The sequence below is a fragment of the Leptidea sinapis genome, chromosome 14, assembly GCF_905404315.1.
Source record: "Leptidea sinapis chromosome 14, ilLepSina1.1, whole genome shotgun sequence".
Taxonomy (NCBI): domain Eukaryota; kingdom Metazoa; phylum Arthropoda; class Insecta; order Lepidoptera; family Pieridae; genus Leptidea; species Leptidea sinapis.
In genome coordinates this window covers 9,615,574-9,642,971 of record NC_066278.1, presented here as the reverse complement: position 1 = coordinate 9,642,971, position 27,398 = coordinate 9,615,574, and the positions used below count along the sequence as shown (strand labels likewise).

General features: G+C 35.3%; 2 protein-coding genes across 4 annotated transcripts in view; one reads left to right on the top strand and one right to left on the bottom strand.

Annotated features, from left to right (window-relative positions):
* Positions 1-10,544, top strand: part of LOC126967993 (protein croquemort-like) — a 69,583-nt gene extending 59,039 nt beyond the window's left edge. Inside the window, exons 9-10 of the mRNA XM_050812753.1 lie at positions 3,292-3,439; positions 8,052-10,544. Coding sequence (XP_050668710.1) covers positions 3,292-3,439; positions 8,052-8,183 — 280 coding nt within the window. The 3' untranslated portion in view covers positions 8,184-10,544. The remainder of the gene's footprint in view (positions 1-3,291; positions 3,440-8,051) is intronic.
* A 1,688-nt stretch (positions 10,545-12,232) lies between these two features.
* The window catches only part of LOC126967994 (protein croquemort-like), a 46,033-nt gene continuing 30,867 nt past the window's right edge, over positions 12,233-27,398 (bottom strand). For 2 of the 3 annotated variants that reach the window (XM_050812757.1, XM_050812756.1), the window contains exons 7-11: positions 26,758-26,866; positions 24,507-24,667; positions 22,324-22,428; positions 20,966-21,113; positions 12,233-20,033 (exon numbers count right to left, since the gene is read on the bottom strand). In XM_050812757.1, coding sequence (XP_050668714.1) covers positions 19,911-20,033; positions 20,966-21,113; positions 22,324-22,428; positions 24,507-24,667; positions 26,758-26,866 — 646 coding nt within the window. In that variant the 3' untranslated portion in view covers positions 12,233-19,910. The remainder of the gene's footprint in view (positions 20,034-20,965; positions 21,114-22,323; positions 22,429-24,506; positions 24,668-26,757; positions 26,867-27,398) is intronic. The other variant, XR_007730104.1, reaches the window with a different exon arrangement.

The window sequence follows — 27,398 nt, the reverse complement described above, 5'->3', positions numbered from 1 at the left end:
TATCGTATAGTTTCCTTATTGTCCTTTATCGAAATACAAACGCAATGGAATGCCGGTAAATTGATGATGATTTATTGATTTCCTAATGTTTTTTTTCTAATCGAAATGCGATATTGATTTTATATTTTAAGTACAATCTATTATATATTTGAAAGGTTTCTGTTTTTCGAAATAATAAATATGTTTAGAGTTTTAATAATATATTATGTTGATACAAATCTATGGCTCGGACAATCTGCCTATTTAGCCTTCGAACAGAAGTCCAATTGCTAGTTTATATCTTCGATCATTTCGATAGACTGTGACAGCTGTGAAGAGGTAGAAAAAATTGAGATTGAAAGTTAAGCTCTTTTTTGAGCAATGCACGCACTCTAACACAAAGTGACATACAAATCGCGAGTGTAAGAGGTAGGTAATCACGCACACCAAACTTATATTCCTGGCCTGTTTTATCGGTTGTCTAACAGTAAGAGGACTCTATCTAGAGGCTAGACGGATAAATTATCTAAGGTCATATATTTTCTTGACCAATTTATTTAAAAGTAACAGAAGTATACGCCTGTCATATGGATTTGTTCAAAGTCAAAGTCTTTATTTGCAAGAAACATTGACAGCTAAAGTTATTATAAATTTAAGACTAGGCACATGTTTCGTCTTGACAGACATGCAAATATTCCAGTGGTTACCGTTTATAATTATTGTTATTATAAACTTACATAAATCAATAACTGATACATTCAAGTTGGCCAGCGTAAAATCATACCTTAAAGACCCTAAAATATACAATTACAATAATAAAAAAAAAGTTAAGAGATATTGTAAAAAAATAATCACAAAAAATTATAGTTACTATTAGAAATAAGATTAGTGTAACAATATTTTTAATAGCGTTAATAATTTAATTTAATTCTATTTTACACTGTATCCTCTCTTATTTCTTTTGTTAGACATGACAGTTTTTTTGGTACAAAATGGTTCTAATTTTGAATACTCGAAGTCTAGTAGGAAGTCTTTTTCTTAACAAATAAACTGGCTTCTAGTACATAAATTTCGAATGATGTTGCCTAAGCTAATGAACTATGTTAAAATATTGATCGAGGTTTGTTCGTAAATGCTATGTCGGCATCCTACACGCGTCTCGCACGAAACACTAGCGAAGAAGTCCGCGCTCCAAGTGCTTTGCTTTGACCCGTTCGGTAATTGTCCTCCAAAAATTTTTATTTATTAAATTTTTATTTTTACAGAATACTAGAATTTTACAAAATATTTAATTGTTACAGTTGAAGCCATGCTAAAAATAATTGCATAACACTACGCATATTCTAAGTCGACTATCCCAAGCAAAAAAAAATCAATATGGGTGTGTATTACATGGCAGAACAGCATATCATCAAGAGATAGCTAAAAATATGAATCAAAATATATCAGTAGATAAGTAGGAAATGCGGAACTATTCCATATTGTATGCGATCTTCTTATCTTTTTGTAAGTTTTGATATCAACCACTTGGATAGCTTAAATATTTCGCATCAAAATTTAGATTAAACCTAGAGCAAATAAGGAGGAATATCTTAACATGTTTTCTACCAGCACTACTAAAGAGCTGCCAAATTATATGTAATTTCTTCCGGAACTTTTATTTCGCACATTATTAGAAACACTTTAAAATTCGAAAAGCTAAAACAAATTAACTGATGAACGTCAATTATTTCATTATTTTTATGGCTTCCAATCTCGGTTTTGCGGGATTTCGGTATTCCGAGGTCTTGGAAGCCCTAGTTCAAACATTTCTCATAGAGGAAAACTGCATAGCTTTTTATAAGCCTAAACTCAACTTTTTTCCGCTTATCTCATCAAGACATTTCCAACGATATATTAAAGGGGTCTGGATATTGCGATTGCTGAGGAATAAAATTTCCAACGCTGTGCTTTATGCCTGACGAGCTCATAAAAACCTTCACATTTTGTTATCGGAACCGGATCAATGTCGTGCGATGGTCGGAAGGCTTTTCTAGACCGTATAGGTTTGAATATGGCGTGAGGCAGGGTGGTCTAACTTCGCCTAAACTCTTTAACCTTTACATCAATGGACTGATAAGCGATCTCAGCAGGACACGTGTCGGTTGTCATATTGGCGGAATCTGTTTAAATAACATCAGTTACGCAGATGACATGGTGCAGTGGCTTGAGGATATATGTGAAAACTATGCCCGCAGTCATGGTCTGATCTATTACATAAAAAAGAGCGAGTGCATGGTCTTTCAGGCGACGATGAAACCACTCCCATCCCTTATTCGGACAATCAAATTGTCTGGGACGCCACTGAAGAGAGTGGATCAATATAAATACCTAGGGCATGTTACCTTAGGTAAGGTTACCTTTGACCTAAAGTATGATGCAGTTATCGAGAGGGAGCGCAGGGCGTTGCCTGTTAGGGGGGGGGGGGGGGGGGACTATGATCATCCGCAAATTTGCTCGCTGTACTGTGCCAGTTAAGATTACACTCTTCAAAGCTTACTGCGCCTCATTTTACACGAGCAGTTTATGGGTCAACTATTCGCAGAACAATAGCCTGCGAGTTCAGTATAGCAGTACGTTCAGAATGTTATTGGGGCTGCCACGATACTGCAGCGCGTCGGGGATTGTTCTTACGCGACTATGCGTAAGCGGTGTACATCCCTGTTGCGTAGGGTCCGGGCTAGCCCCAATGGTATTCTCACAAGTTCAATTGTCAGTACCTGGACCACTGCTGTATGATACATGTGCTGACAAGTCGGTCCTGTCCTAGGAAAATTTAGATTTTAAGATATCTTGTACAAACACTAGGTTTTAAGTTACTTTGTTACTAACACATTATGATCCTTTAGTCTAGTCAACGCCAAGTGTCTTTTTGGTCAACTTTTTTCAGCAGTCTTTGAAAATTATGATTGAGGTGTCATTCAATTCAGAATGGGATCTAGATGGTTAAAAAAAAATTAAGTTCCGCTTGCAAAGTTACAAACATCTTAACAATTAACTAAAAAAAGGGGGTTTAGTTTTGTGCAAATATCTCATAAACTAATAAAGATTTATCAAATTTTAAAAAAGATTCAAAAAGAGAAGAAATTTCCTAAAAATATTTCCGACTCCGTAAATGTAAGACTAATATTTATAATTTTCCCAGAGGGTTGAAAATACTACTTGGTTGACTAGACTACTTGGGTGGTCGAAATTAAGAATCTATTATTGTTATTATTATTTATATAATATATAGGTTATTGGAAATTGTCTAATAAAATACTGTATTTTTAGATTAAACAACCAGCTGCCTGATCCTGACACCCTGGTACCGATGTTCTGGTTTAGGGAGGAAGTTCTGGTGAATGAAGAGTATGTAAACTTCGCCAAGTCCGCGCTGAGTGCCAAGTTCGACATTCCCTATGCTTTCTACGCTTCTATTGTAAGTATTTAAGAAAATTAGTAATTTAAAAAATATTGTATAAAGATCAATAATTTAATAGAATTTCTAGCGTTTATAATATGGCTATCGGCAACCATGCGGCAGTAAATCTTTGAGAATAGAAGAGCAGTTTAAAATTAGATTATATTTATTTTATTATCAAATGAGAATATATGGGCCTTGTAACCTTCATATAAAGTGTATTCACTTCACTCTCGATTTAAATGAAATTTTTACCCTATTGGTATTGGCTATTGGTAAAGACGTTCCTATTTCCGCAATTAAACCACTAAGTTTGGTCCATTCTTGCATGCAGTGTTGGCCAGTCATTCCAACCAGTCCAGCTTCTTCCAGAAGTTCAGAAGAAAAAGTGCAGAGTTCTGGTGGGTAAACTTCCTCGAGCGACCTTGTATTAACTAAAGTTTTTCCCCGTTGTGTCGCCACCCCAGCACATTCCAGGATTACATGAGTGACCGTTTCAGCCTCGGCTAGACAGTCCCTGCACTTAGGACTGTAAGTAAATAGGTGCTTGTTTAGTGATGTGTGACCCGTTAGAGCGCTTTGGCACTTCGTTGGAATCCGATTTATATCCGTGAAGACACGGTCCAAAGTAGTCGTAGAACTTTTTCTATGGTAGTTTATGCACTAGATCCGGCTTCTGTCAACCGTTAGAAGTAGTATACGGCTACGCCGGACCGTATTTTCACGGGTTCGGATCGTATTCGGATCGGACGTAGCGCGAAAGCGCTCTTAGGGTGCCCACCATGATTCGGATGTCATGTCTATTTAGGCTAATAAGTCGACGTGTCAGTTTGGGGGATAGTGCAGGAATCGCTTTTTTCGATTTTCATTTTGAACCTATTTTTAATTACTTTTTAAATTGTAAAAACTGTGCCAATTAAGTTTGATGGCTGAGACTATACTCTTCCTGGTTATTTTCTTCAGTCCCTCTATCAGAGGGAACACAACCGAATTGTCTCATTTAAAGATTTAAAGTTAAAGTTCTAACATTTTCTCTATATTATCTGGAACATTGTTTCTTAGGCCAAACAGATTATCGATTAACTTGATTAATTTTTCTCGGAGAATATCCTCGATAAGCCATTTAAAAATCAGTTAAATTATTTTCTCATCTTTTACATTAATTACAATGTACTAACTAGATATTGTATAGAATGCCGGATTATACACATTACCGGTAGCATATCTATAGATATAATTAAGGACAGCTGCGTGCAAAAAACAAGTCATCAAAGACGATGTATGTAAAAAGGTTGTAAAGAAACAAATATTTCAAATGATGTTAGATTAAATAAATGTCAGATCCGGTATCGGTCAGATTGTAACAGGATTTTTTCTTTGATTTACAAATATGTTCGAAACAAACAACATGAGACAAGAAAAATAAACATATAGACCGCAAGCACTACATTATAATACTTCCTATTTGTTTTGTGGTATTTAGTATTTTTATTTCGCTCTTCTAGCGATGATTGCGGTACACGTTAAAACCCGAATGGGTTTATGTTTGTACTTAAATTTAAGTATTAAGTGTATATTATGCTTTGTGTTAATAATAAATGATTAGATTCTTCTCTTGCTGCTAGACAACCGATGAAAACAGGCCAGGTTCATTACTTAAGTGTGCGTGACAAGCTACGTCTTACACTGAGATTTGCGTGTCACTTTTTGTTAGTGTGCGTGCATTGCTCTAAATAGAGGTTACATGACAACCTCAACTATTTTCGATGTTTTCACCACGGACGAGTAAAAAAAGAAGGACTCCGCGCCGTGATATTTACAAGTGAAGCACCTTTATGCTAGAGTGTGTGCGGTTACGGGGGATATCAGTTACACAATTTTTTCTCCCTCCAAATAATCATATATGGCCACAAATACTTTTATAGTATTGTTTTTACACTTTTTCACAACGCACGACGGCATTTTTAAAATATTTTATAGCGACGCAAACTGATCTGACATAGACGATGGCAAATCTCATAATGGCGGCCGATCAGCTTGTATTAGTGTAAGTGTTTGCGTGGTTGCTATGTATTTACACGTTTACCGGCTTGTTTTAGTGCTTCACTGTTATGTTAGGTGACACGGAGTCCTTCTTTTTTTACTCGTTCGTGGTTTTCACTACAGTCACAGTCTCGGTAGACATATTCAAATGATCTAAGGTCTAAGCTAAACATTCCGGGCTTATCTTCAAATCTATTAGATTTGAATATTAGATTTTATCTTCAAATCTATTAGATTTGAATATTAGATTTTATCTTCAAATCTATTAGATTTGAATATTAGATTTTATCTTCAAATCCATTAGATTTGAATACTAGATTTTAGCCCGAAATGTATAGCTATCAAGATAGACAAACATAATAAATTTATTCTATTAAATTCTTTCTTTTTTGTGGCTTTTGCGGAAGGGTCACTACAATTTAGCCAATGACACGCTGAGGTAGGCCTTCTGAGTATTTGGACGATGATAATGATTGTTCTAGTTGTAACGGTAATTATCATATATTATGCTGTTCGCAGCAGGAATGTCAAAATTATCGCGGGATTATTGATTGAAAGAGTAATGAATGTGACTAGTTATAGGGTATGGGATGTGCAAGCGGGATTTCGGGAGGGAATGGGAAGGAATTTCTGACAAAAAACCAGAAAGTTATTGCGCGTTCATAGACTCGGAAAAGCCTTATAATAGGGTGAATAGAAAGGAATTATGGAAGGTTTTCTATGGGTTGGACAAATTTCCGATAAAGGCTCTGAAATCTCTGTACAGGGATTCTCGAACCTGTGTTTGGATTAATGGTGCCTATACGGGCTGGTTTGATATTTCCAAAGGTATCAGACAAGGTTGTGTAGCCTCGCCTTAGTTGTTCAACTTATTCAAGGGGTACTGCATTAATTATGTGAGAAATGCAATGTGGGCTAAATATGGGTTGTTTGTTAGGTGCCTCTTGTACGACGATGATCAAGTCATTTTTGCATCATCGGCGAATGAGTTGCAACAAATGATGGACTACTTGAACGAGAGCTATTTGAGGTTTGAAAGAAGAAAGACGCAAGTGGTGGTATTAGAGAAGGAAGAAAGTTTGACTGAATGTAATATAACGATTGAAAATGAAAGGGCAAAACAAGTTACAGAATTCCTACATTTGGGTAGCATGTTTATAAGAGACGAAAAATATGAAGGCGATATTAAAAGGAAGAGTAACTGCGGGAAACTGTGTGAATGGAGCGCTGCATGCTCTTATGAACGGCCAGACTGTGCTTGTCGCCACGCTAATTGTCGTTAACCGCCGCGTTAAGTTGGGATGCTATCACTGCGTAGTATGTGTGGGGTGAGACTGATTGATATAATTCCGAATGCGGTAATACGAGCGCGCTCTGGTCGCAAAGAAGATGTTGCGGCAAGGACTGAGAAAGGAATGCTGAAATGGTTTGGACATGTGCGGCGAATGAGTGAAGAAAGAATGACTTATCAAATATGTATGGCACGTGTGTGTGGGCAAGTCGGTCGCGGTAGACCTCGTAGAACAATCGTCGACCAAATTGGGGACGTTTTGGGAAAAGGATAAGTCCGAAAAACCCACAATCGACGAGTATGTATGTAAGGAGTAATGAATGTAGAGGAAGCGCGTGAGGTTTGTAAAGATAGAAGCAAGTGGCATTTTGCCTACCCCGACGGGAACAATTCGTGAGTATGTGTGTGTAACTCATTTCACGATGAAGACGCTCACTATGAACGGATTTCTTATCGAAAATGTTATGAAATCAATGAAATAAATGAAACAATGATATTTATTCAGCACTTGGGTATTTACATATTATACTTGTACTTGTCAAAAATTGGAAAAAAAAATCTAAATTAAATTACTTAGTATGTATTGGTCTTTGTGTTTCGTAAAAACGCGCTTTGGGCATTCAGATAATCATTTACAGTGTAATAAGCCGTTTTAATTAAAATATTATTGATTACATATTGGTATTTTATTATAAATGCGGACACTCATTCCCGCAAAAAATTAATGTTTTTTTTGTAGACGATAATAAACAGAGCCTACGCAATTTATATTTGTATCTTGTGTTGAAGGTGTGACTGTCACTTCTCTTTTCAAACAAATTTAAATTCTGACGATCATGCATTTCATCCGCATAAATATATATCCTTAAAAAATCTTGAACCTAGCTGATAAATTGATCGTACCGCCCGTCTATCTATTTACGGCCGTTTTAATAACGTATATGAAGTTAAAATAGTTACGGATACATTTCTGTCACCGTTTAGTGACAAGATCTTATCTATCCATAGTTATAGTGCAATGCTATCTGTCAATAGGTTTTTGAAATGTAAGTAAGCGTAAAAGGATAGATTTGTCTACCTCTACTAAGTTAAACTAAGGATAGATATGTTATCGAAAACGGCCGTAACTATATCAGCAAAGTTACCTACTATCTGCCCACGCTAAGTAACTAAGCAACCATTGTTACTGTTGCTAAACAAACTCTGGTTTATCTATAACATAAAATATATATATAAAACATCTTCTGAACTTAGATATTGCAATTGTACATAAAATATAATTCATATTTATTACAGGTGATTGGAAGCACTTTGCTGGCAGTCGGCTTGTGGAGTCGGAAACGTAGCCGATGTCAGATATCGAAGTCAAAACCTAGAGACTTCGATCCCGCTGTTACGCAGACGTTTCTGAAGAAAGATCCAAGATAACGAACCTTCACTAGAGAGATACTGATTCTAGATTATAAAGACTATGTATGTTTCATAAGCCACGTTAAAATATAGGCCAAAATCACGACGTAAATCCAGACGAATAACCTATTATGGGATGTATAGTAGGTTAATTGACTAATGTCAAAGACAACTCCTGCATTTTCTACTGGTACTTACTTTTATCTACTGTCTGCGGAACCTCCACAGCCTCTTGGCCATTGTTCATTGCATACTAATTAGAACCCACTATTAGACGATTACAATAACAGAATTTTTAGGAGGCATTTAGAGTAAATAATTATTATCCAACTCACACTGTCTTATTAAAAAACGAAATGTAAAGTTACTCCATGTATAAAATCACTTCTCCGTCATGTAATTCTGTAGTGACAAATGTAAGTTGAAGTCAAAGTTTCAAAATTGGAATATCTTTATTCCGCGTTTATTAATAACACAGTTAGGGTTAATAATGTAATAAGAGTATTTATATCTGAATCGGCATTAAGAATTAATTTGGGCACCATATCTGTAGATAAAGTTGTCATCAATAACGAAGTAGTAAGTAGGTTAAGTTCAAAAAACACAAAAGACAAATTATATTCAATAAAGACACATGCGAATGTCAACTATATCCAGTGGAAATAACTTTTTTTATGTTAGAGGAGGACAACCGAGTGTTTGGGTGTTTTTTTATGAAATTCAGGGACGAGACGAGCAGTAGGTTCAGCTGATGGTAATTGATACGCCCTGCCGATTACAATGAAGTGCCGCTCAGGATTCTTGACAAAACCCACCCACCCCCACCCATCCTGAGCGGCACCACAATTGCGCTCGTCACCTTGAGACATAAGATGTTAAGTCTCGTTTGTCCAGTAATTTAGAGAAATTATATAGGGCGCCTTAGATAGAGATCTAAAGCGCCCTTCAGACAGAAACACAGTAATGCTTACACATTACCGCTTCACGACAGAAAATGGCTCCGTCATATCAATAGGGTCACTTTATTGATCAGCACTGGATCAACGAGAGAGAGAGAGTCCTATGTCAGAGAAATCCACACATGTAGAGGAACGCCACACATCCAGATATTGAGGATGATATAACTTTTTTGTTAAGTAGTGCGAAGGTGTTATAACAGAAGGAATCAGGTCAAACAGCTCTTCGAAACGCTCTCTATAAAAAAACGGTAAAAAATGCCAATGAAGCGAAGTCTTTACTCAACGCCAAATGATCTAGACGTTTACAGAGCACTGGAACCCGACAATTCGAGGATGGATTGTTGGGGAGGCCCTTTATGCACGCCGATTTTCTGTGCAACTAATTCGGTCGAACCTGGCCCGTTCCTGCTGTCCTCATAAATCGGCAGCATGACTCTCTCATCGAAAAGCCGTTGGTCGCCACTTTCTTACGCTCTTACGCCACATAACAATCTCCCTTCGACAACTGAATCTTGTTACTAGAATAAGCGTAGAATATTAAAATGAATGTTGAAGGAAATAATAATATAATATCATCAATCGAATATTTTTTGTAGTAACCTGAGTACTGTTAGAACTCCTATTCATATTTAGTAGGAAGGCGGGGGTCATAAAAGATACCTACCTAACAATGACTTCTCAATCTTCTTCTTGGTCGCATTTTTTATTTCTGAAGGTCATGTCCGTACTATCTAACTATCCTATGACACTCATAAATGGTGTGGATTTCTAATGGTAAACAGAATTTCCAAACTCATTCCAGTAGATTGCAACGTCACAAACTTTACCTCTTTATAATAATAGTAGGATAATTTTCATGTCATCTGGTGTTAAGTGATCACCGCCGCCTACATTCTCTTGCAGGACCAGAGGAATCACAGGAGCGTTGCCGGCCTTTAAGGAAGGTGTATGCGCTTTTTTAATCACTATAATATCTGACTTAATTTCAATTAAATTTGAGATCAAATAAATGTTTTCTAACACAGATTTATTTTAAAGAAAATAAGCTTATCATATCGCATGTTTTCATAAGAAATTATCTTTTTGCTTTTTATGGTGCATTCGTTTTAAGTCCTTGTAAGACAGAATATGCAGCAGCATTGTTGAGGTGCCTAAGGTAGGTATGTCCAAATATATCTTCATCTACCTCCAAATGTGTTCAGGAGTTCATCAAATAGGGAGAACAGCTGTAGTTGAGTCATTCCATGTTGCTTAAAATTGGTTTTGTTTTAAATTTGATTTTTATATTTATTATGTTTTTATACATATATCGTGTTACTGTTGCAAATGTTTATTTTTAAGTACATTATGTTGTAAATACTAATGTGTTCTTAGATATAAGAAAATTAAAATCTGTGTACGTATTAAAATTTTATTTCAGCTTCAGTTTATTATTTCAAAATAATGTAGTTTACTAGATACAATATAAAAAGAAGGCTTTTTGTAATTAAAATATTTATTTTCTTAATACTTTTTGTACATTTAATGGGGGGAATTGAATGCATTTTGTTCTACTGGCGTTAATTGACAAGTAATTTAACATTAACCCTAAGTTTAAAATAAACCCCTTTAAGATATGTTTTTCCTCGGATACGATTATTACCTATATAATTAATTTCTTAGATTGTCTGTCAAATTGACGAAACGTGTCATCTCACAATCTTTCGAGGCTACAAATGGCAAATCGTTGATGTAAAGAAGGAACAAGATATGTCCTAGAATTGGACCTTGTGGCACGCTCATTCACAATACAGCTCGTTAAGATTTTTCATTATAATTTCCTGTTTTCAGATTTCTATTAGGTAAGTTTAACGTAACTAGATCAATTGATTTACTAATTATAGCATTAAAATTGAGATTTCGGATAAGATATGTACAGTCCAGGCATTTAAATGCTTTATAAAGGGTCACAGAATATTCTTTTAGACGTTATCTAATTTCTCCAGAGTATACAAGTACAGCATAAAATGTTTTTATCAGAGAAATGGCTTAGCAATTGTTATATGTTATATTACGTTCTTTATCTTAGAACAGAAAATTATCTATAATTTTTAAGTGTCTTCCTTTATCACCTGATATACCTGTCGAATCATATGTCCAATAGGAAGTACATGACAACTATACTTAGATTTAAGACATACCTACTAATCGGTTTCCAAAAAATAAATTATCATGAACCCTGCTTATTTAGAGCTACAGTTGTAATTTAACTTTAAATAATGGATTGGTTTAAAATCTTCATTTAAAAATATCAATTTGTATTCTTCAACTAAAAATGCATAAATCATGCCTAGGTTTGACCGAATTAACATTTTTTGTTTTTAGCTCGTTGCAGGGTGATAATCATTAAATCTATTCTAAGTCAGTTAACTTGCAAATATTGAGCTTTTATAGTTCCTATAAATAAGCGAAAACTATTAACATTCAAAAATATTTTTTAAACAATTCTCTTGATCAGTTGTTTCTTTGACTATGCCTGACATCAGTACACGTCTCTAAGATGGCCACCTGTCCCATTAACAACGCGCGTGGATTAACGCTAAACACGCATCTAGCGTGTCTCACGCCGCTGTTAACTTATGTTAACTTTGTAAGGGTAGCAGTGAAAAACTTTCTCAAATTCACATTAAGATTCGCTCTATATTACTTTACAATAAATTATAATAATATATATATGCAATTAATAATAAACATGACAATAATTCTCGAACATTCTTGTCCAATGCAGTATTTAATAATGCACTGATAAATTATATATTTTGTTATTATGTTATATTTGATTTATTTATCGTGAGTCAGTAATTTGGAATGTTTCTAACTCAATTAGCAGTTTTATAAGCCCATCAACCAAGATAGTTATTTGGTTGACTGGACGTGTTGTCTCGTGCCAGAATTTGGGCGTGTAGAGGCGAAACACGTGTCGAATTGTTTAAATACAAATATTGGCGGAATTAACACTAAAAAAAACTTAAATCATTTGTATAATGATGTATTTCCGCAAAGTAATGCCTACTTCAATAATTTTTTTTTTTGTTAAACTTCTATTCATATGTGAAATAAAAGAACTGATACAATAAAAATATACATTTATTTCAAAACAACTTTATTATATATGAATATCATTCAATCAATTTAACTGCTAACTGTTATTTATAAAACCGTCTCGTTTCAACAATAACAATAACATTAACATTTTTGCTATCTTATTATTAAATCTACAAAAGAAATTAATTATTAAATAAAGAGTTACAAACGTCACCTAAATGGTCACCTATGACATTTATCAGCATCATTAACTCAACTCAACTTACATTTTAAGTAAAGACAAAACGTCACAAAAAGTTGCTTTTATAAAGCCAAATCCGCTGTTTTATAAAAACTTATAATAAAACATGTTAAGGCGACACTAAATGCCAGCGACCTTGAGCGATATGAGTTCACGGCTGCCGGCCCGCCATCTATGTAACAAAGCCAATATTTTCAAAATTCTTGCGTGGAAAACAGTTTATATGCTTACAATCCTCGTTATTCACTACTAATCTGCATAAATTAACCTACACAAAAAAGTACAAGCTATAAGAATAACTTTTCTGAGAGAAGTACCAAAAATATGCGTCACGCCATGCCAAAAAACTTGTTTAACTTCAAAGAAAAGTGGTAGTTCAAAAAGGCTCGGCAGTGTTAACTATAATCAACAGCAAGCATTAGCAACCTACAAATAAGACTTAAGGTTATGTGTAACAGCAGTAAGTAATGTTCATAGCCCCAAATGCTATATTTTCACCACAAAACTTGTCTAAAAACACCATGTTTGCGTCTTTTCTGCTTACTCTTCGCCTTAAAAAATCAAGTCAGCAAAACAGTCCGTCCGCTGCACCTGTTTTTGTTTCATTTCAAAAATAAGGAGTATAATTTAATTTAATTTTAAGAAAATAACTTTTAATTGTCTTCCTCTTTTGCTATTCGGAAAATGTTTGCTATTTCCGACAGTGTATACAGCTTGTATTTATTTTTATGATCTACCAATGTAATATTCTAAAATACCGCTTTTTCTGTTATCAGTTGTATAAAAAATAAAAGTATTTTCTTTATTCCACAAGCAAACCAAATAGAATTATCGCTATCTACGAATAACAGGTCTTCTTTCAGTGACCGCTAACATAATATGCGTTAATTTCCCTCCCCGCAGGGCGCAGGCGAACGCGGGTGATGTTATCAATTTGTCGCGGTAAACATGTTAAAATGTTTTATTTAACAAAACAGTTAAACACGCCCCTTATCGGTTTATTAAACATGTTATTGTGTTGACAAACACGAAAACACGGCACACGCAGCGGACCCGGCTTTAGATATAAAGGCGACACTAAATGCTAGCGACCTTGAGCGATATGAGTTCACGGCTGCCGGCTTGCCATCTATGTAACAAAGCCAATATTTTCAAAGTTCTTGCGTGGAAAACAGTTTATTTGTTTACAATCCTCGTTATTCACTACTAATCTGAATAAATGTACCTACACAAAAAAGTACAAGCTATAAGAATAACTTTTCTGAGAGTAGTACTAAAAAATGCGTCCTGCTATGCCAAAAAACTTGTTTAACTGCAAAGAAAAGTGGTAGTTCAAAAAGGCTCGGGAGTGTTAACTATAACCAACAGCAAGCATTAGCAACCTACAAACAAGACTTAAGGATATGTGTAACAGGATTAAGTAATGTTCATAGCTCGAAATGCTATATTTTCACCACAAAACTTGTCTGAAAACACCATGTTTGCGTGTTTTCTGCTTACTCTTCACCTTAAAGTACTATTTCATGTTTTAAAGGCACAGGTCTACTCTTATAATTAAAAAAGCTAATGTATTGAAGATTTAAGTTAGTAGAAAAAAAATATTGGTCTGTAACGGCCGTTCCCAATATACTATCTACAGATAGAGATGAATTACTACATTCTACTGTCAGTAGGTAATTAGCTGTCATTAACCTGAAGCTGTCCGAATATACCCGATAAGTCATTCTTATCGCCAGTTCACTGTTGTATTTTCTATAAAAACTTCTATCTCTGGTAAGCTATACGGCCTCCTATTGACAGACAGGGTGTACGGATAAGATGAATTACCGTCGATAAGTTTATTGGGACAGAAGTCAACGATAGTTACGTTTTTTTTATCTCCAAAAGGCCACAACCGGAGATAGACTAAATATTGAGAATGGCCGTAAATCACTGAATAAGTCATGGAACATTTATGGATTTAAAAGTTTAAATTAATTATTCAACTTTAAGTTAATTTAATTTAATATAGTAAATAGTAAATGAAAGCGATAAACTGATGCTTATGTTATAAACAATAATATTTATTAACACAGTCTATATAGTCTATATAATCTGCACTATGCTTCGATATTTTTCTTTTCTCCTTTAATTTCGTTTTCTCGTTTAGTTTCTAAGCACTTAAATATTATATTTTTTGTTTATATAGATGGACCTGTATATCTCTCATATAATTTATCTGTGGCTAATATAGTTGGTTTCACAATTAATAATTAAGGTTTATATGTATTAGATACAGTTAAATGTTATTGTATTACTGTTCATTGGCCCTAATAAAGTAAATAAACAATTAACAACATGAATAGAGTTCCTGATGTCAGGCCACCACAAGTAGCTCCCGGTCACAACAGTATGATGCATGGACCAGCCATCGCCTTTCTCGACCAAATTTTAGGGAAGGGAACGACCCGTTCCAAGTCGCCGCCACAAGCAATGACATTTAAGGGAGCATGAAGAAGCATGTCAGAAAAACTCAAAGAAAACCCCAAATAACAAGAAATAATGTATCTACATATTAAAGTGTACGCACAAACGTAAAATTAAAGACAGAACTCGTATGTGTTCTTTTAAAAAGTATTTTATTTAAATTTGATTCTGTGAAATTGTTATCGAAATATCTATCACTTACAAAATACAATACTCAGTTTTTGCCACTTTATCTCTACGAATATCACATACATAGCACCATAAAGTTACAAAATACTAGCTTATAGACAAACACACCGCGCGGGAGAGAAGAGCTCTAACGGAGATACAGCAAAAAAGAAAAGCACAAAAAGTAAAAAAAGGACGAGACGAGCAGGACGTTCAGCTGATGGTAGTAGCCGATTAGAATGCAGTGCCGCTCAGGATTCTTGAAAAACCCAAAAAATCTCAATGGCACTACAATTGCGCTCGTCACCTTGAGACATAAGATTTTAAGTCTCATTTGTAATTTCACTGTTTCACGGCTAAAAAAAGCACCATTGTAAACAAAACTATAACCGATTTTAATTGACAAGTCGTAAGCTGTCACGCTTGGAATACGCTAACTAGCTAACGCACACACCGACAAATCAAAATCGGTCACCCATTGTCAGTCTGTCAAGAGATCTATATGCTAGTATTTTATAAGTTACATAGGACACCAGCATCCTAAGGCCCGGATTCCATCAAAGCGGATAGGAGAGGAGATGTTTCATTTCGCGGCCATAGACCCAAGTGTAGTAACTAGACTAATTGATAGCTTCCGTCTCACTCAAACGAGAAAAAGAAAAACTTATGCGAGTCTTATGTAAAGAAATGAGATAGAGTGATTAGATTTTTTGTTTCGCCATGCGTGCCGGTTTTTTCAAGGTCAGCACACCCGGTGTGCTAAACAAACTTGACAGCGCTGCACAGATATTTTGTTTACTTTTATTTGTGTCTATAAAAATCAGCTATTATTGTTGTGAAACGTGTGATATATCCACTATTTATTCAACATCAATGACAATTTTAATTAGAATCGAAAGAAATATGGTGCGATGTTGTGTTTTATGATGTAAAAAAATCTTTCTCCTGAACTAGTACTGAAGTTACTGGAACACGTTCAACTGACGGAAGTGATACGCCTTGCCAATTGAGCGGCATTGCAATTGCGCTCGTCACTTTGAGATATAAGATGTTAAGTCTCATTCGCCCAGTAATTTTTTTCAAGTTATTCAAAGCACATGATTTTCATCCTTAAGTGTACCCTAAATATTGTGATGGGTGCCAATATAGTATGGGCCCGAATAGGTTATGTTTTTTTTATTTTTATTACAACAAAATACAAAAACATACAATATTAGTGTTGTGGTCTCCTTTTATGCATGAGTTGCCTGTAGTTGGAGGCCCCGCTCTTCCATAGCAAAAACATAATATGATGTAATTATAAACAAGTTTACCTTAACATAAATATTATAAACTAAGAGAAAAAAAAACTACTCACAATAACACAGGCTATAGATGCTTAACTTGGGGCATAAAAAGTGCGTCATTATTATTTTTATTATTATTATTATTATTAATAACATAATAAAAGTTGATTTATATGTATGGATGTTTAAATGTATTTATGTATGTTTAAGTAAGTTTATTGTATTAAATATATCAATGTCTTGCAACCCATAACACAGGCTATATATGCTTAATTTGGGGCAAGATAATTTGTGTAAAAAGTTTGTCAATATTACTATTATTATGTATCTAACTTTGTGTGCTGTGTGTGTGTATATATGTGTGTGTATGTTAATCTAACGGTTTTATAAATTTAATATACTTGGAATCTAAGTACATTATAATACTTAATTTGACGACCTGTATAGCCGAATGGTTAGCGATCCTACCTACTAAGTTAGAGGTTCCGGGTTCGAATCCCGGTAGGTGCAAGCATTTATATGATGAATATGGATGTTTGTTTCCGAGTCATGGATGTTTAAATGTATTTATGTATGTTTAAGTAAGTATATTGTATTGAATATATCGTTGTCTTGTAACCCATAAAACAGGCTATATATGCTTAACTTGGGGCAAGATAATTTGTGTAAAAAGTGTGTCAATATTATTATTATTAATACGTATAAATTTTATCTAGCTTTTCGTTGAACACATAATAAATACAAAACGTATGTAAAATATAAACACACAATCATTTTATATATACATGATCAATAAATTTAACTATATAATAATTTAATATATTTATTTAATAAAAATATTGTCTAGTCACTTTTTCATTTACTATAATATAAGATAAAATGGATGTCCGATATCTACTTATTAAACAGATACCTAGTCACTGAAGTATAATATAGTCGCATGCTATTTATAATAATAGGTATTTTACAAAAACAAGTGGACCTTCGTAGCATAACATATCGATGCAAACAATTTGAATTATACAATATTAACAGTTGAAAAATACTATTTTTTCTTGTTTAATTTCGGCTGAGTTTATTAGTACGGGTACAAACAATTTATCAATATTTAAATTTGTCTTTGAGACTTAATAGTGAACAAGGGCCGATTCGGTTCTGGCACTAGCCGGCCCCTGCCGCGGCACGCTACGCTCGGCTCATGCGTTGTGATTAAACATAAAATTATAGTGTTAATTTACTACCTACTAGTGAATAAGGGCCGATTCGACATAACGTGTCGTAATTTAAAAAAAAATGAATACATGTAGTATGTACGAATACATATTATTTATACGTACCCGTACAAATAGTCACTTATTTACAATTTATTTTCCTAGTGATTTCAATATTTGACTATAATGGCAAATAGATAATATAAATAGATAACATAACAATAACAATTCCTTATAAACTAGTATAGATATAATATCACATTTAATAATCAAAATATCATGGACAGATAAAAAACTTAGACTCATTAACAACTGGACATAAACCGAAGAAGAACATATGAAATCACGATCTACAGATTTTCGCGGGTTGAAGGTACTTTTCTGATTATAACAATATTGCTTCAAGCTATACAAGAAATAAAAATGACAAGTGAATGAATCAGTGATACCACTGACCTCTAACATATGTATATGCCACTGGACTGGCGGCTGTCAAAGTGCTTTTGTGGATGTTTGATATTCGACATTTTGGCGCTGTTGGCCATGTAGCGAGAGTCTGCGGTACTAAAACTAGTGATGACAACCTCAGCAACATCGATAGATGCTGGGAAACTATTTACTTACAAAAAAAAATGTATACTTTATAACGTTGATTCTTGAAGAATAAATAACACGGAAAACGAACGAAATTAATTCGAATTGCAAGAATACTTCAGAGTATTTTTCGTTCCTTACCAGCCATTTGTTTTAATACGTCAAAATTAGTTCTCTGGACGCTCGCGAGTGGCGCTTTGTGGCAAAATTTGCTGTCAAACATATGGAAAAGCCTGTCCAATGGTATTTATACAAGGTCAGTGAGTGATACATAATATAATCCCATCAAATTAATTAAATTACTTATAATACCAAAAAATAGGTACCATATTAGGTGGAAATTGTTAAAACACGCGAAAAGAACGCATTTTGCCCATTTTTGTTATAATGTGTCACTTCGAGATCTCGCGTCATACTGACAACGCCATATTGCTTACTGAGGCTATTAGGCTCAGTAAGTTGCAAGAAGGATGAACACGGCTCTCGTTACGCGTCCAGTGGTTAATTTGTCCAAGATTAAAAAGCATTACACATTTGTGTGTATTTTAACTGTTAATACCTCTTTATATAAGTGTTATACTTATTGGTACTTCATACTTAGTAGTACACAAGAGTATTTATATACCTTCATGAATATGTCCTTATTAAATGGTAACTTTAAGTTACAATACAGTTAATACACGGCCACACTATCTCTGGACTTCGTGAAGCCCCCTCCCGTTAGCCTTTCACCCCCTCGCGCTCGTCCTGTTTCGTTAGTACGGTTTGCAGTTTCATTAACATTACTTAATGTCTAGATATTTTGTTATTGTTACGTTTTGACTTTCGTTGTCAGTTGTTATGTGTCGCTACAATAGTTCTGGCAGAAAAATAAATACTTTTTGCATCTAACCCATATCCTTGAATTGATATTTCAACATTATTATAATAATAATCAGCATCACAACACAACACCTTTAGATCAATCTATAACACTGCAAAATGAAGTTGTTTATTTATTAATAATAATATCCAAGTGATGCTTGTTTTGCACACCGTACTTAAGCGACGATGTGACGTCATCGGCGTCACGTCCAGAGATAATGTAACCGGGTTGTATTTTAAACTCTTAGAGACACCGCAAAATGCAGACTTTCGATCGGCCGATAGTTTGGTTGAGTTCGGCTGTTAAGTGCGCACACTGGCCCGACTAAACAGTTGGCTCTGTGATGAGTGCGCACACTAGACAACTATCGGCCGACAGTTTTAGGGACGATTCGCTATTAGTTTTAAATCGGCTATTGATGAGTCTGGCTGACTAAACAATCGATGGTGTGCGCGCCTAGAAGAGCGCTGCACTTATTTAACAGTCGGCCGATAGTTTGCTGACGGTTCAGTTTGAAGGCAATCGTGTAGCCCATCAAACTCTATTGTCGGCCAATACCGAATCGTTATAATGTGCGCACTCGCATACATCTTCATACTGATTAAGAATCCAACCAAACTATCGGCCGATCAAAAGTCTGCAGTTTGCGGGGTCTCTTACCGTTACGGTATTTATAGTCGATGTGACATTATTAAATAGTAACTTTAAGTCAAATATTACATACAGTAATATTAGACATTCACTGTTACCGATTTTTATAGTATATATATTAACAAAACCATAAATCAAATAGTATATTATGTTGCGTTATATGCAACGTCGGGATAAAGTCGGCTTTAGCTTAATATGAAATGTTTGCAGATAATCCTTACTATCTCTCATCGGAAATATTCTCCTGCGATGAGTTTTGAAGTATGGGCGAGGTTTCGGGTGACCTCAGGAGCTTCTTCATCAGTATCCAAATGGATGCCATTATTAATACAACACCTATCGCCTGAAACAACCAGAAGCAGCTTCAATTTAATAATATTATAATAAATCTGTAGAGATCAAATTTAATAATAAAATACCAGACAGTGCACTAGGATTCAATGAGAACAATTTTTTTTTATGAAAATAAGGGACGAGAGAAATAATAATTGATACGCCCTACCCATTACAATGCAGTGCCGCTCAAGATTCTGAAAAACCCAAAAATTCTGCACAGTTTAGAAGTAAAACTTCTTTATAATATATCATTTTTCTACTATTTACTTCACAGAAGTTTTCGGTATTAAATTATAGATAAAAAATTATTATAGACATGCATTCTTTACGTCTTGATCTACGTGAACTTTAATAACAACATGGCGCGTAACTAAAAATCGTGACGAAATTGCTACAAAATTTCTCTCAAACGTCGATAAAGAAGTTTCAGTATTATAGCGATAGCACCGTAAGCGTACGATAATTGATATAGACGGAACAGCACTACACTCTGGGCACTCGAGGCGAAGTGTGCGAACAGCGGGGGGAGATCCCGGTCTTTACCTCAGGCCCCGACTGCATTCAACTCGCGCGGTATCTGTACTTAAAAAGGGCTTTATTTTTCTAGTGTTTCATTCTTCCTTTGCACAGGATGCCGGCTAGATTATGAGTACCTCAACGACGCCTATTTATGCCGTGAAACAGTAATGTGTAAACATTATTGTGTTTCGGTGCGAACGTCGTCGTAGCTAGTGAAATTACTGGGAAAATGAGGCTAAACATCTTATGTCTCAAGGTAACGAGCGCAATTGTAGTGCCGCTCAGAATTTTCGGGGTTTTCAAGAATCCTGAGCGGCACTGAAGTATCATTAACCATCAGATGAACGTCCTGCTCGTCTCGTCCCTTATTTTCATTTAAAAAGAACTGAAACTATCGATGTCATTAGGGTTGGGACTCACCGTGAGCACGTAGAAACCGTAGGGCATGCCACTCCGCAAGCCGAGCGCGAACCGAGCCAGTCGTGCGTACCGGTCAGTGACCCGCACCTCCTGCCGGAACCAGAACATCGGCACAAGCGTATCACCATCCGGCAGCCGGTTGTTCAAACTGGAACATGATCAAAAATAATCATTATTATTAGAGAAACAAAAGTGTTCGGAGGCATAAAAATAATAATAATCACAAAAAGCTTCAATTATAAAAAAAAATCCTATTTAATATAATAAAAAAAAAACTTTTAAGACTCCCGTTACAATTCAATCTTTTTAGTTTCTTCTCTTTTTAGACGGTCACTTTTAAGACTATAGGTCTTCTGTCATCAGGTCGACTTGGTATGTGAAAAATCAGTGTTGGAATTATGGTGATCCATATTTCAATTCCAAAAATGCTGAGTGGATGTCCTTTTCATGACATCCTATTTTTAATTAGTTAATTTTACTATGTATAGAATTTTTTGTATAGTCTTGAATAAATTCATACTTTTTTTTCATTCATACGTTTTTACTTTACTTTACCAATATAGCCAGGGGTTAGTGACTCTGCTACTAAGATAGAGGTACTGAGTTCGAATCCCGTCCCGAAGAATTGCTTGTAACAAATTCTAGTAGGCTTCATAAGATACATAATAGCTTTAAGGGTAAACGTATACACTTCTATAATAAAGTTCCAGCCACTGTTCAGGCGTTATCTATAAATAAATTTAAATGTTTTATAACAAAAGTGGCTCTGTCGTAAATCCACTGCTGAATATCTAAATGATCGGACAGCCTGGGACTAGATTGTGATTATTTTATATCGATAGAAATGACTGAACAATATTGTATATTTTAATTGAAAAGAGCGCAAAAAAGAATGCTGGGAGTGTTTCTGGCGCCGCTTCTTCTCTCTCAGAGCGCCATTTGTTTCCGAAGCGGTAGTAGTATCTAGTAGTTATTAGAAATGACATCAAAAAGAATTCTAAAGGAATCAATTTTGTGAAAATAAATGCCTTTTAAAGCATTGTTAATTCTCACTCTGTCATCTTCTATTGACCTAAGTCAGAATGAGAAAAAACACTCCTTAGCGGCTGTTTAAAGTTAGCGGACCATTATGAATAAGAGGGTTAATATATTAAAGACTTCGCTACATTCAAGCCATTTCATATATTTTCATTTAATTTATTTTATTATAAAGACAGAAGCCGAAGTGTAGATTGTATCACTTCCTGTTCTAGAATGTGGTTTTTTGAAAAAGGGGTCTTGAGGGGGGGTTTGAGGGGTCAAAAAATCATAAAATTCGTGTTACGTTATTTATTGATGCATCCCAAGGGTGTACTCACGTCATAGCCGGCACGTGCCTGACCAGCAGGTTGATCTGCAACTGAGCAGCCACGTTGAGCGGCATGCCGGTATACATCTCCAGAGATAGCCTGAAGTTCATATCTCTGAAATAACACGAAAATGAAATGACTTAAAATGCTAATGCAGAATTTTAATGGGTATGTTAAATCGCTTGAAACTTTGTCACAATAAAGTCTATATATATACACTAGCTGTCCCGACAGACGTTGTTCTGTAAATAATAAAAAAAACACTGTTTATATAGGAATTTGCCGATAATATTTCAAAACATCAAGCAATATTTCGTAAAAAATGCTCCCTCTTGTTAAAATGAAATTGTTTCACACTAAATTCTCTCGAAGAAAATATGTCCATACAAAACAATTATTGGAAATAAAAATAATTATGGGTCCCTAATATAGGGTATATATATAATCGGGTAATAGAAATAAAAACTATCCTATCTCTCAAGTTGGACTAAACTACACTCCATAAAGTAATCCCATTAAAATCCGTTCATTAGTTTAGGAGTCCAGTTTGCCAATAATCAAAACATCAAGAATTATTTCGTAAAAAATGTTCCCTGTTGTAATAATGAAATTGTTTCACAGCGGAACTGTCAAACTGTGCGTCACTAAATTCTCTCATAGAAAATATGTCCATAAAAAAAAAGGTTGAAAATAAAAATAAGTATGAGTTCCAAATCGAAATAAAAACTATCCTGTCTCAAGTTGGACAAAACTGCACTCCATGAAGTAATTAATCCCCATTACAATCCGTTCATTAGTTAAGGAGTTCATCGCGGACAAACAACGTGAAACGTAATTTATATATATTAAGATTAATGCTACATTTTTTTATTATTAAACAACTTCCATAGTTGGCTTGGCTTGCCCTATTATTTTTTTATAATTTATGAAAAAAAAGGACGAGACAAGCAGGATGTTCAGCTGATGGTAATTGATACGCTCTGCCCATAACAATGCAGTGCCGCTCAGGATTCTTGAAACACCTAAGGTTTCTGAGCGGCATTATAATTGAGCTCGTCACCTTAAGCATAAGATGTTAAGTCTCATTTGCTCAGTAATTTAACTAGCTACGGCGCCCTTCAGACGAAACACAATAATGTTTACACATTACTGCTGTACAGCAGAAATAGGTGCCGTTGTGTTGTACGTTGCTGGTACCCATAATCTAGCCGGCATCCTGTGCAAAGGAAACTCCCACTGGTAAAATACACTGATATAACCCTGGGCACGCCATTATGTAATGATTATTCAAATTTTCTCTGACTGATTTACACGCACTTAGTCGACTCGAGCCGTTTATACACGAGCAAGTATTATAACACAGTCTCATTAAATACTTATGACAGTACGTCACTCGAACGGTTAGTTCAGTTGGGAGAGCACTAGCACGGAACACCAGAGGTCGTGGGTTAGAGTCCCGCATCGTTCATAAAATTTTGTTTGTGTATTAATTCTAGAAGTGAGGGGTATCACTTTAAAAACATAACAAATTGTTTAGATTTAGAAGAGCGATATCTCAAGTCAATTTCCTAATAAACAAATATTGGGGTTGAGCAGGTTATCAACTGTAAAGTAGATCCTGTAGATTAAGCCACAACCTGAGAGTTGAACGAAGCATACAAGATTTTATGACGATACGTCACTCGAACGGTTAGCTCAGTTGGTAGAAGCACTGGCACGGAACGCCATTATAAAAATTGACAAATATTTCTAATCATTGATTTATCGATAGTTCATCAACTATGTATGGCGCGTTTTCGACCGGAGGCACCGGTTGACCTGAAGTGATGCTGTGACCGCGCGCTCTCCGCCCTCTTTCTCGAAAACGGTTAACCGTATAAAAAAATTTTTAAACAAAATTTGTAGAGAATTTTATATTCTACAATATTGATAATAAACACAAACAGCAAAAAACCCATAGGAAATGAGATATTTACAAAAAAGCTATTTTTGTGACCTTTGACCTTGAAATTAAATAGTTGCGTACACCCTACCATATGTAGGTTTTGAGACAACTTTTAGGGTGTCAATATACAAGTATTTACAGACTTACAGCTGGGTATCTGGAATTCCGAGATTCTTACCTAATTTAAGCTAAAGTGACTGGACTATATACAATGTTTGTAGTAATGTAATGTAATAATGATAGTTACTCTGTGGGTCGCAGTCCGTCTATCTTGCCGGGGTAGTGGGGGTCCATGTACAGGAAGTGTGGTCGCGACACGAAGGCGGGAGCGCCCAGGCGACACGCAGACACGTTGAGTGCGCCCGGCGGCACGCAGTCACGATCTCGCACCTCGTCGCAGTAGCACGCCTGTACCACATCACCGCACCGTCACATTTATGTAGAAGGGTTTTTTATTTAGGGACTTTTATATGTATGTACATGAGCTAAAATTGAAGATATGTAAAAAGAAATTTTCGATAATATTCAAACACAAATATTTTTATTCAAAATAGGATGTGACATCACTTATTGAAAGACAAAAAACCATTCCAAAACGAATGCCTTAGACTTGATAAGATTGGGCGCAACAAACTCAAGCGGACTTTTTTCTATCAAAAAATATGTTTACAAAGTAATATTGTACAATTAAACATATTATTTAATAGTCTGAGGGCGGTCCTTCCATTCCCAATGTATCATTTAGAAAGTCATTTATGTTATTATCAATTCTTCAGCTCCATTATAATCTGAGTACATCAACACTTAAACAAAATTCTAAACTTAACAAACTTAAAATTAAGTTAATAAAAGGAAAAGCAAGTTATACAGTCTTCAACAAATAACACTAATGGATTCAAACCAGCTTATGACATCCTTAGATACAGGACGGGCAAGTATATTTGAAAAGATGCCCGTATCAAATCTGTTCAAACCCATAAGATTCATAATTTCGTCTCTACTAGACTGAAATCGGACACATTCAGTAGAAAGGGTTGGTAATTTAAACGCACTTAAAATTGAAATATCTGTATTTTACAGTTTCCACTAATTATAAATTGGACAGCGTTACCCCTTAGAATTTACAATAAGTCATGTCAACTCGAATGTGAATGTTGTAGTGCCAACTACAGTGAATGAATATTGTAGTTGGCACTACAACAGTACCAACTAACAGTTGGTAGCATCATCACGGTGGACGGTCGTGCCCTATATAAGCCAGAGCGCTCAGTTCGAGTAGGCATTACTTATTGTGAATTCTAAGGGGTCACGCGGCCCAAATTGTATTAAGTCAGTTATTATTATAATTTTTTTTATGGTCACCTGGTGTTAAGTGATCACTGCCGCCCACATTCTCTTGCAAAACCACAGCAGAAGTTCCTTCCACAGCTTTGCAGTGAAAAAAGCTCCTTGAAAACCGCACTGTGGAAGACCGCCACACATTCAGATGGTGGGGATGATATCCTAACTTGTGGCGTGTGTCGAAGGTGGAATTCGACGGCAGGAATCAGGTGAAACAACTCTCCATCAACAGATAATTATTAGTCGAATGTGTAAATTACAGATATTTCAATTTTACTAAGTGCGTTTAAATTACCAACCCCTTCTACAGTAATTCCTCACATTGTTCATGATTTATATTAACTAGCTACTCGTAGGAATCTGTAAATGGCTTTTTTTACTTTATCCTGTATTAAGTTATTAAGTAAATAAATGACTAACACACGGATGGGCAGTGGCTATCGAAAGCAAAGCGGCGGTGACCGGTACGATCGTTCCTCCTCGATCCAGAAAATAAAAGTGTGTGTACTTATGTATGCACGCAAGAAGTTATACTTCTTTTAAAAATTTATTGAAGTAGGCGTTACTTTGCGGAAATCCATAATTATATAAACGATTTGAGTTTTCTTTAGTGTTAATTCCGCCAATATTTGTCTTTAAACAATTCGACACGTGTTTCGCCTCTACTCGAGGCATCCTCAGGACGTGTTGTCTCGCCAAAATCTGGCACGAGACTCAAAAGTGAGTCTTCTTTGGCTTCCTTAATCCTTAAAATTATTTATTCCTCGTGCTATTCTACGTTTGATGAACAATATTGTAAAAATCTTGCAACAATGTCTTTGACAATTAATTATTAAATAACGAATACGGCTGTAAGGGCTAGAAACCTTTGCCTATCCTAATAATAGACGAAGAAACCAAAAAGAAAACGAATGTCGCAAACGTCAGAAAATTTCAGGAACCAACTTCAACCAATTACTTTTGTGTTATAGTGATGCGCGCGCATCTTAAAATTTCACTCTCATCATTTTTTCATTCGAAAATCAAAATTGGACAATCATTATCGGGCTGTGGGGTCGTGTATGCGCTTCTATCATTCGAAGATTTATGAATGTCCCGACATGTTGCAACAATCGAAAAATATAAATAATTATAAACAATAATAATATAATTTATACCATTTTAGGGTAGTTGTATCCGTTATCGAAGACGGACCTGTTAGCGACGTACATCACCCCGTCTATGCCATCTATCCTCACAGAGCTGTTCTTCGCGAGAGTCATATATCTGTAATTTTTAAGATAATTTATTGAGATTTGAAAGTGCGACATCTTAAGTCTATTTCCTAATATGCAATTATTGAGGTTGAGCAGGTTATCAACTGTAAAGTAGATCCTGTAGACGGAGCCTGAGAGTTGAACAAGACATACCAATATTAACGATCCATACATCACTCGAACGGTTGGCTCAGTTGGAAGAGCGCTCGGACGGATCTCGAGAGGGCGCGGGTTCGAATCCAACATCGTTCATAAATTATGGTTACAAATTCAATTAATATAATTGAATTAAGAGTTACATAACATGCTATGCGGTGCTTTACAGATATTAATGACCGTAAAATCTAGTGCCGATCTTAATCCGCTGGATTATGATTTACGGTTAGTTTTAAAGAGTACGGCTTGCTCTAAACGCCATGATAATTTGGAGTCCCTAAAACAATCCGTACGATTGGCAGTGACGAATTTTCCCATGGAAGGAGTGCGTGCTTCTATTGATAACTGGCCTCAACGTTTAAAGGACTGTATTGCAGCCAATGGAG